Source organism: Sinocyclocheilus grahami, unplaced genomic scaffold, assembly GCF_001515645.1.
Source record: "Sinocyclocheilus grahami isolate Dianchi unplaced genomic scaffold, SAMN03320097.WGS_v1.1 scaffold290.1, whole genome shotgun sequence".
Taxonomy (NCBI): domain Eukaryota; kingdom Metazoa; phylum Chordata; class Actinopteri; order Cypriniformes; family Cyprinidae; genus Sinocyclocheilus; species Sinocyclocheilus grahami.
The window spans coordinates 1,326,999-1,338,125 of record NW_015505469.1 but is presented as its reverse complement, the minus strand read 5'-3'; the positions used below and the strand labels follow the sequence as shown (position 1 = coordinate 1,338,125).

The 11,127-nt window shown below is 36.8% G+C and overlaps 1 protein-coding gene across 1 annotated transcript in view; it reads right to left on the bottom strand.

Moving 5' to 3' along the window:
* The window catches only part of LOC107600737 (sn1-specific diacylglycerol lipase alpha-like), a 57,362-nt gene that overhangs the window by 9,220 nt on the left and 37,015 nt on the right, over positions 1 to 11,127 (bottom strand). Inside the window, exons 11-18 of the mRNA XM_016292695.1 lie at positions 10,742 to 10,895; positions 10,449 to 10,532; positions 9,876 to 9,953; positions 9,704 to 9,784; positions 4,836 to 4,978; positions 3,495 to 3,563; positions 3,339 to 3,411; positions 1,168 to 1,376 (exon numbers count right to left, since the gene is read on the bottom strand). Coding sequence (XP_016148181.1) covers positions 1,168 to 1,376; positions 3,339 to 3,411; positions 3,495 to 3,563; positions 4,836 to 4,978; positions 9,704 to 9,784; positions 9,876 to 9,953; positions 10,449 to 10,532; positions 10,742 to 10,895 — 891 coding nt within the window. The remainder of the gene's footprint in view (positions 1 to 1,167; positions 1,377 to 3,338; positions 3,412 to 3,494; positions 3,564 to 4,835; positions 4,979 to 9,703; positions 9,785 to 9,875; positions 9,954 to 10,448; positions 10,533 to 10,741; positions 10,896 to 11,127) is intronic.

Sequence of the window (11,127 nt, the reverse complement as noted above, 5' to 3'; positions counted from 1 at the left end):
CTCATAGTTGAGGTATACCTATGATGAAAATTACAGGCCTCTCTCATCTTTTTAAGTGGGAGAACTTGCACAATTGGTGGCTGACTAAATACTTTTTTTCCCCACTGTATATACACACACATAAAACTGTTGGTTCAATTATTATTGTAATGTGTACATTAAAAGTACCATTCTGGCAGCGAGAACGATCCTGAACTAAATGAAGATTAATGTTTTGGCGTGTGATGTGTTTATTGAACCAATCGGATAAGAGTAAATGGATAGTCAGCGAGAGCTTCATTTGATTGGCTACAAGAAGGTGGTGGACCTGCCCTCCCCCGCACGCTTGCAAAACTCTGTTAGTGAGAGAATCGTGCCAAAATTGTAAGCGCAGAGAAAAGAAAGATGGAGCTGGATTTTTCACTCGCCGACAGGTTTTGTGAAATCGCCGACAAATGCCCGACATCAGAGGCAAATCGGTTCTCGTTCACGCGGTGTGAATTATCAGAGACGCGATCTGAGGGAATCGCCGATGCGTCGCCGACGCCCGCAAAATATTTGGCATGCTAAATATCTGGAGCTGTCGGTGCCTCACATGCACAACAAGTCATTTAGACATTTGCAACAGTTTGTTTTTTCACACATACAGATTGGTTCTATGCAGTCAATCCATTTTGCAGTTCTTTTAAACTGTTTTCGCTTGCAAATCACTGTTCAAAGGCAGTACTTTTGACCGTATTTTAGTGAAAACAACGTGCCAAAAGTGTAAGCGCGGAAAAATTGAAGTCAGAAGAATGCAGATCATATTGATTTTGCGTTAGCATGAAGCTGCAGTTTCACAATACTTGAATTACACTTACGAGTAACAGTAAAATGCTGCAAATAATTTTTTCTTATGCTTGAAACGCGATTTACACCTTCACAAAGCTTCTGTTGCGCATGCAAATTTAATTTACGCTTACAGTCTTATGTACACTTCCACAACTCTTACCCTGCGTATGCAAATCTTTTAGCCATTAAATTACCTTCATACAAGTAATCTAAATATGCAGAATCTCTAAAACTGCCATTTCTCAGTGCCAGACATTTCAATATAATACCAGGCACTGGAGTGTACCCCTTATCTGAAGAGCAGACTCCCATTTCCTTGTTCCATTAATCCATTCAGTTTACTTCCTCTCTACTCACCACATCTCAGGCGGGTGGTTGTGCACCACATGAATGACCCGTCCCGGTGGATAGAGCGGTGTGGAGGCTGACAGGGCGATGCTCAGGTCACTGGGGTGAAGCCACAGGCGAGAGTTAGAGGGGGTCACGCCCTGAGATACAGGGGCTTCGTCATCCAGGGGCAGCTCTGATTTAGGGATGCACTTTGTACCCCCAGCAATGATCCGCCACTGATGGAAACAGACAGAGAGAAACATACAGGCTCTGTTCCAAAACCTAGTGAGCTGCAGCATTTCAAGCATAATTTCCTGCTAAGAGCAGCTAAGCACCAAAGTAGGCAGCGTGATAATGCACATTAATAAGCAGAAATGCATCACACAGAGGCAAAATTTGTCACAAACTTCCCTGAAACTAATCAGAGGCTGGCAGAAAATATAAGTGAGATATGAGACGCTGTTCATGATGCAAGCAGCATTAATGGCAATGGAGGCGTCTACGCTTTCATTTTTGCATCATCTCTGCTGCACGTCAGCACAGTGTTGGATTTGATAGAAACAGAAAAAAAAAATCTCTGAAGCTGTGTGGTGTATGGTGAGTCATTTATATAAGCTAAACTGAGTAGGTGACTACTTTTCCGGACAGCTGGTCTACTATAAGTTATGTAAGCAAGCACTAACATAGAGTACACTTCTGTTCAAAGTTTGTGGTCGATAAGATTTTTATTTTTTTGAAAGAAAGAAAATAAAGAAAAAGTTCACCCAAAAAATTTCTGAAAATGTGCTCACCCTCAGCCCATCCAAGATGTAGATGAGTTTGTTTCTTCATGGGAAAAGATTTGGAGAAATGGATCCCCAGTGGGTCTTTTGCAGTGAATGGGTGCCGTCAGAATGAGAGTCCAAACAGCTGATAAAACCATCACAATAATCCACAAGCAACTCACTTGACACTTGACATCAATTAATGTCTTGTGAAGTAAAAAGCTGCATATTTTAATTCATCATTACTTTAAAATGACACTTCTGGCCAAAATATGAGTCCATAATCCATAATAACGCTTCCCCAGTAAAAAAAAAAGTTGTCCTCTCACATCAAAATCCACCCACATATTTGTTTAGGACTGTTTTGGCTTGTTTTCACCTGTAAACGGAGCTTGATCTGTGCATATTCCTCTCCTGATTTAGATGAGACAACTTTTTCTCTGGAGAAAGCAATATTATGGATAGAGGATTTGTATTTTAGTGGAAGCAACAGTTTGAAGTTTGAAATGTATAGATGTTTTTTTTTTTACAAACATGCAGCTTTTCCCTTCACAAGATGTAAATTCATGGACTGGAGTTACTTGTAGATTACTTGTGGATGTTTTTATCAGCTGTTTGGACGGCACCCATTCACTGCAGAGGATCCATGTGATGCAATGATACATTTCTCCAAATCTGTTCCAAAGAAGAAACAAACCCTGGCCTGAGGGTGAGTACATTTTCAGAAAATGTTCACTTTTGGGTGAACTAGTTAAAAATCTTACTGACACTAAACCTTTGAATGGTAGTGTACTTTTAAACCGCACCCAAATGCGAGGCCCAAACCCACAACCCTGAGAAAAGAGATTAATGTTCCACTGAATGAACTAGAAAAGAGATGTAAAAAAGAAAAAAGAAACCCAGATCTGAGGTTATAATTAGTAACATAACAATTTATCATTTACTTTATTCGCCCAAAGGAAAAGGATATGGGCGAAGCACAATGTGAGAGATATAATGAGGGCAATTAATTACTGGCACAATACAGTGATAATAAATGCTACTGCACCATCACCCACATGCATGGACTCTCTAGAATGCTTGATTCTGTACATATTTAGTTCAATGTACAGTCAGCATCATTATGGCAAAATAAACCACATTTGCTATTATGGCAATAAAATAAACCACTCCTTGTCAGGGTCGTGATCTTCCTTATTTTGCAATCAAACCAGAGTGATTGTAGATAATTTCTTATATACTGTGTACACATTTCTTGAAAGGAAAACATTTATCAAGTTCTTATTTTTCCTTCCTTCTTTATTTCATTAAATTTTTATCTCATTGACTGGAATGGAATTAATATAGTTACGTATACTATACAGTAAATTAACAGTTCGTGGCACATGGAGACTATGTTCTAACTCTGGGAATAAGCAAGTTAAAGCAGCTCACCTTTGGTTTATCACTCTTCTGTAGGACTTCAAGTAGGTGGCGACGGAAGCCCTCAAGCTGAGAGAGGCCAATCCTGAATGAACACAACAGAAGAAGATTAACATCCGTCTGCTCAGACTTATAAATATACGCAAGCACAGCTGAACACTCATTTACCTGGGGACCAGATCTTTTCCCAACACGACTGAGGTGACGAACTCTTTCGAGTACTCCATCGCATCCTCACTATGAATTAAACAGACACAGAAGCTTGTGTTCAAACATGTTCTTTGATGTCAACATAAAAAACAGTGTTCACAATCTGTTCTACTGCCATGATGTGACAGATTTCAGTGTAATATTCAACAGTTGATTTAATGCTGACTTTATATTTAGATTTACAAAGAATATGTAATAAAAAAAAAAACTAAAGTGTGGCAGGTAAGAGTTTTCTCATTAAATCAAAAACTCAGAAAAGGTTCTGAGTGACTCTCAACTCAAATAATATCCTTCCAAAAGATTAGTGCATCTAGTGGATTTGTGCATCGATGCATGTTTTTGTGCTATTAACCAATTGCATTACAGAGAAGGAGATCTGTAGCTTGTGACAAATCTCTTGAGTTTTTTTTTCTCATTTAGAAAAGCATTAAAGAATGCTACTCTGAAGCTGCCATAATAGCGGATTTGTGCATCGATGCATGTTTTTGTGCTATTAACCAATTGCATTACAGAGAAGGAGATGAGTTTTTTTTTCTCATTTAGAAAAGCATTAAAGAATGCTACTCTGAAGCTGCCATAATAGCTTTCAAATGAACTACCACTACCAATGAAACGTTTGGTAAGATTTTCTAAAATGTTTCTGAAAGTCTTTTAAGTTGTCTTCTTTTCTTTTTTTTTTTTAATGCAATATTGTGAAATATTACTGCAATTTAAAATAACCGTTTTCTATTTTAATGTAATGTATTCCTGTGATGCAAAGCTAAATTTTCAGCTTCATTACTCCAGCGTTACATTTTTTTCTGGAGCTCTAAATCAAATTCACACTTGCAATTGTCACTAATACCAAACACCTCTGGTTCTCACAAGTCATGTGACTGACCACAATGCTGCACAAAATATGATCTAAGACATGGCAGATGAGAAGAAGTAAAAAACACAGAAAAATGCTTTGTGAACTATGGCTCATAAATCATAACTAAGGATTTAGAGTACTAGTTTTATAATGCTTTTTGGAGCTTATAAATCACCATTCACTTTCCTTGAGTGGAAACAGAAATTTTAATTTCATAATACAATTTTGGAACGACATCAGGTTGTAACAGTAATGACAAAATGTTCATTTTTGCATGAACTAATCCTTTAACACATCAGTTTAATCTCTTATCTAATGTCATCATGCTTCAGTGACGGCTAAACATGGTCTCTCTCTCTCTCTCTCAGACGAGATCAGTTTTCAGGTTTTTCTATAAATGTAGTGCAAAACGGATGCCAGAGCAACAATAGAGAGGTCACACTGACCTGAGCAGGCCGCCGGGAGGGGAGTAGGAATAACAGTGCAGTGAAGGATACTGCGGCCGGAGGAGGAAGGACAGGATGGCGGCTGTACCCGCACCCAGAGAGTGACCCACAATCACCAGCTCATAGTGCATCGTCCCTTTACCCTGAGACACACACGCAAGCACCATTGGACTTTTTAGTGTCATATGATATCATGCACAATGCAAATGTTGCAAGCAACATGCAAATGTTGTTTGAAGATACTGGGCTGAATTTACTACTACTTTAAGTTTTGTCTCGATACCATGCTAAAAAAACTTTTTTAAGACCTGCACAAATGAAATGAAAACTGTATGTTCATACAGAACAAGCCCAGACAATCTCAAAAAGTACTATTTTACTTCAACAAGCAAACATTCGACTTCAGAACTTCAAGATATACATATTTTGTAGTTGGTTTATGTACTTCTATAGCAATCCATACAAATTTGAGGTTGACTGATATTAGATTCTGCGCATACATTAATAACAGAGTTTGAAGAGAGGCAATAAACAGATTAATTTGCCAAAACTAGTAAAACCTATAGAGAGATTTTCTTGTGGTTCAGAGAGAAGCCACAAGATTTTATGTTGAATTAAACACCATATACAGGTGATTGTGTAACCAAAACTAGATTTTATGCATAATGTGGGACTTTTAATTATAAACAAGCCGGAAATACGCTCTTATTTTGACATGTGTATGCATTTTTACTAGGGCTGGGCAAAAAATATTGATATCTCGATATTAATCGATTCACTTTTTTACGGAACGATATCGATTCTTAAATCCCAAGAATCGATTAGTCTAGCCAGGTTTCAGTTAATGGACGGAACATTGAAGGGCACTTCCCATCCAATATATCGCAATAAATATTGTGCTTTGGTGCTTTTAATATGAAGCAAAGTCTCAGATTTCAAATTCTGTCCATTCATTGCATTGCAGTATTTAAATGATAAATGCCGTTTTGGCGCCGTTAAATGTGAAGTGACAGATCGCTGTAGCGCCTCAGTTCAACAGACGCAGCAGCGCGAGGCGCACATGAACTAATCATCTCCTCCACATTAATACCAGCTTCAGCACAAAATAAACATGACTAAACATCTGAAGTTAAGTTAAAAGAAAGAGTACAACTTTACAATCTGTATCCTGTCTCATGTAATCGCTCAATCAGTGTTTCAGCCGCGCAAAGACGTCAATATAAAGTCTTGTAAACAATGTCACGTAACGTCACATTTAACTCAGAAACAAAAATATTCGGTGACCATAAACTCATTAGTCTATTAGTCAAATAAAGTGTAGAGAGGGGCATTTTGCTAAATATATGCACCCCATAACATATTCATTATAATTTTTACTGTTCTTATGTTTATGTTTGAATAAATACATAAATTTTTTATGACAACCATTTAAATGTTTATATATAAAAAAAAACCCGAATTGAAGTAAAAATATTATTATGTAATTGTAACTTTATTATTTTAAAAACTTAATTAAATGTAATTTTAGCAGTTGTAGGCTATAGCGTACAAATTAGTCAATTTTAACCTTCAATATTATAGTAATGTAGTACCAAATGACTCTTATGTATATTTTACAGCATTAGTTGAGAGTAGGGATGTCAACGATTAATCGATGATCGATTAATTGTCGATAAGAGATGCAATCGATTAAAGCGATTTAATTTTGGGCTGTGCGCGGCTCATGCGCAAAACATGAGTGACTGTGACGGTATATAAATGCATCATCATTCATTCATAATGTACAAATTAAGCTTTTAATGTGATTTAAACTTTAAACGTACATTAAAATTTAAACAACATGGAAAGCAATAGAAATGTTATATCTAATTTCCCCAGATAATTGTTTCATATCGTAAACTTTGCAGGGCTTGCGGAACACAGGACAGATAGGATATTCATTCCTACAACTTGTTAATTCATTCCTACGACTTGCTAATTTGTGGCCACCGTCCATGTTTCATTAATTTTGTTCCTTAAATTACCCATGATTTAACTAAAATGAGGGAACAAATTAATAAATCGAACGAATTCTTAATTCATTGCCATGAAATCTTTCATTTCCCTTCCCGCATGTTTATCACAGTAAGAGATGCGAAAACGGTGATAAAAAGTGAATGACAATAAAATAAACCTGCGAAATTAAGAGGGTTAGATGGTGAGAAACAATGCCTAAATATTACTGAATTTGTGGAAATTCGTGACCAACCGGCAAACCAGAACAAAGTCACGTAAATGGGCTCAAACGACATCCAAAAGCATGATCGCGATGTAACATTTTCCAGCTAACCAATTATTCCTCTAACAAACAAAGCTTTTATACCACACTTGTCATAATCAGAGCTTATAATTGGTAAATAAATTATTGCTGGATTCAAAACAGCAATTAAAAGGCGCTGTGATCGACACGGACAATACGTTTTCACAGAGCATTCAATGGTGTCACTAAACCGTGATGCCACAATAAGAGCAACGTTCACAAGTTTCTGCATGGACCTAACTATAGTGCACAAGGTTTTCAAGCCCTGAAACAAAATGGGATGCTTTAAGGAAAATGTATAGCCTATGTAATTAATAGGCCTAAAATAAAAATAACACTTTGTTTTCATAAAAAAAAAAAAAGCGAAATATATCTGACTTAAATAATTAAGCTAACAGATTTAAAACAGAAGTGTGGCGCTCCATAAACAAGTTTACAGAAAGGACAGGATGACAACGCGCATTCTGTTTGTTTGCTTTATTTTACAAAGCACAAATCTTCCGTTTTTATTGTGCGTGTGCAAAAATAAAAGTAAACACTTTTGTGGATTATATCTTCCTCCAAAAATTGAGTTTTTTTTAATGCTTGAGCTGTTCGATCGCGCCGGGGCCTCGCGCGCACACACACACCGCATATTCTAGCTGTTGTGTTGTTTGTCTCAATAACCAGTCTGTATTGGAAAGGACAGGATGACAACGCGCATTCTGTTTGTTTGCTTTATTTTACAAAGCACAAATCTTCCGTTTTTATTGTGCGTGTGCAAAAATAAAAGTAAACACTTTTGTGGATTATATCTTACTCCAAAAATTGAGTTTTTTTTAATGCTTGAGCTGTTCGATCGCGCCGGGGCCTCGCGCGCACACACACACCGCATATTCTAGCTGTTGTGTTGTTTGTCTCAATAACCAGTCTGTATTGTTGTTATCTCAACTTTATTAACACACTCTCAACTACATGATCGCTCTCTTAACTCTCGCGATCACTGTCTCGTTCCCACCCCTTGTTCTCGCAATATCACTACACTACACTAGCAATTCATATTTACATCGCAGTCTGTTCATTATCAAAATAAAATACAGTCAACCAAACATATAAAAGGTTACACTGGTCAGTTTAAATAGACCGTAGTATACCGGTCCACTCTGCTGTTAAGGACATTTCTGCTCATGTGAAGAGGATGATCTTTTCCGTCTATATGCGAATGCGTGTAAAGTACAAGCCTAGTTTACATTATAAATAATAGTTTAACATTCAAATACATTGAGAATATGGAAATATTTGGATTTGTGCCGAATGAGACGTGAGCAATAACCTCCAAATGCATCTATCCAAACCCACGCTCGCTCGTCCTCGTATGCACGCAAGCATGCACTGTCACGATCTAATGCACTGTAAATGCCGGATTTTTAAAAACAAATAGGCCTACCGGAATGCAAAAATTCAAAATCTGTCATTTTCCTGAACAGGATCCAGCAGGATCAAATTAAGTAAGTATATATTTATTTATAAATATATTTCATTTATATTTTTCTGAAATATATACATGCATGTGTGTGTGTATTTATATATACATAAATATCCACTAAACCATTTAAAGAGGCGCATTTGACGGGATAGGAAACAGTCAACAAAGTAAAATGATCTCAAACGTACGGCGCGCTCTCTTCATTTTATCAAATAATCATAATAATCACACTTATTCATTTTACAATCCTGCCACTAGCATTTTATTCAGACTAAAATTCCTTTAATTCGGGTGAGAAAGCGTTTTTTTGTGTGTGTGTGAGTGGCTTTTGCACATCCTGTCATGCCCCTGCCACTAGCATTTTATTCAGACTAAAACTCCTTTAATTCAGGTGGTGTTTTTTTTGTGTGTGTGAGTGGCTTTCGCACATCCTGTCATGCCTGCGTGCCGCTGCAATAGACGCATTTTGCAGCACTAAGGTTAACGATTAATCGATTAATTGATCGTTAATTTAACCGACGATCGATCATGGAAATGATCTTCCTGGAGAAAATTTGGCAAGTACTGTACCTGATATATATCCAAAATAATCGATATTGAATCGAATCGAATCGGTAATCGAATCGAAAGCTTGTGAATGAGAATCGAATCGTGAAATTTGTGTCAAAACCCAGCCCTAATTTTTACTCAAAGCTGCTCATTCAAAAAGGTGAGGGGGATAAAATATGCACTCTTACAAACTTCTACAACATATTACTATATAAAAACCTTAACATAAGCATTTGGTATTCACTGATTGCAAATTATTGAAACTACTGGAAGCCTGTAGAAAGCACAACAGCGCTGTATTTTTACTTTGAATGAGCAGTGCTAACATTTATTTAATTATATCAAAGCCTTTTGAAGTTTAATCACAACTGATCATATGGTGATTCCTTGAATGGTGTGTTGCACGGACGTACAGCAAAAGTTTTTGGAAATTAGAACACTTTTCTAACTTTTGCAGTCTGTGGAAAAACAATATAATTACGCTCTGTGATGTCTAAAATGCCTGTGATGTCAACTATATGTATGTTTTAAAGCATGACAAATGGTTACACTTACCAAATCTCTCCCGAAGGCTTGAGAGAGAATCATTTCTTGCTCGAGTTTCTTCTTTATGTATTCAGCTGAATAAACCATTCCCTAAATAAAGGATTCATGAGAATGAGTTTGCAAAGTTCAATATGTTTTCTGTTTGCCAGTGTTTGAGTTTATATGCGTGTTTGTGTAGCACCTTGTGTCCGAGCCATGTGCCGTGCTGCTCCTCTAAAGGCAAACGCTCAGAATCTCCTGTAAGATCTGTTAAAGCGTCCTGAGAAAGGTATACATTTATCAAATGACAAACCAGAGACTCGCGTAAGGGATAAAGTACAGCAGGCCAGCCATTATCGCAAAAAAAACTACTGGGGTTATTTAGAAATATTGACCGTCACGCTGTACATTAGCCCACCTATTACATGGCTACTTAACAAATAAATAAATTAAAGGACATGAAATATTGATTTGAGTCTAAGTTATTTTATTATGTGAAATGGAAGAGACCACAGAGTGATACGAGAAACATGAAACTAGCACAGCTTTGTAGGAAATCGATAGCCTGGTACTTGCAGTCGGATGTATAGTTTATGGATGACTGATGACTGAATTATTATTTTCATCCTTAAAATGTGTGTTAAAGCACTTTCTAATGTCACTGCTTAAGCACTCTGCTTAGAAACAGCTACTATTTTAATTCTATGAACATACAATGAAGCCTAACCTCATGTGCTTATGTGTAAAATGAGAAAGAGCTGCGTTGTTGACCCACCTTAGGGGACAACGTCCCTCTGATGCTGATCACGACTTTTTTCTTCACATGATCCACTGCTACAAAGAAAGGTGTCTCATAAACCTGCAGATCCCATCAAAAATACAGACAATAACTTGTCTTGATCACACGCTTCACATTTATCACATTAGCTACAGCTTCTCAAATTGAGCTATTTTAGTCAGGCGGTGACTCATTGATGTGAACAGACATTTATCACACTAGACATTACGCCTCGGGATTTTTTCAGGATTAAGTCAGGGGAGCTGAGGAATTAATTTAAGATGCCGTACCGCGTCATGGCAGGATGTGTAGACAATCTGGACTTCTTTAAGGTCTTGGTCCAGAAATTGCCGTCGGATGGCAAGAACGTTACAGCCACAGCAGTTGTCCTCCTCTACGGTGATGGACTGAGAGAGACGAGAACCTGAAACTGAAGTGTTACAGCTGACGAGAGAGAAAAAAAGAAGAAAAAATAAAGTAATTTGATTTCATTCATATGTCCTCTAACAAATTTTCATTTAATAGCCATGTGAAAAAAATATATCAAATATAAATAAAATAAAAATTTGATTTCTAATTGACAATAAATCACATTTATTATACATTACATTTTATATATATATATATATATATATATATATATATATATATATATATACACACACACACACACACA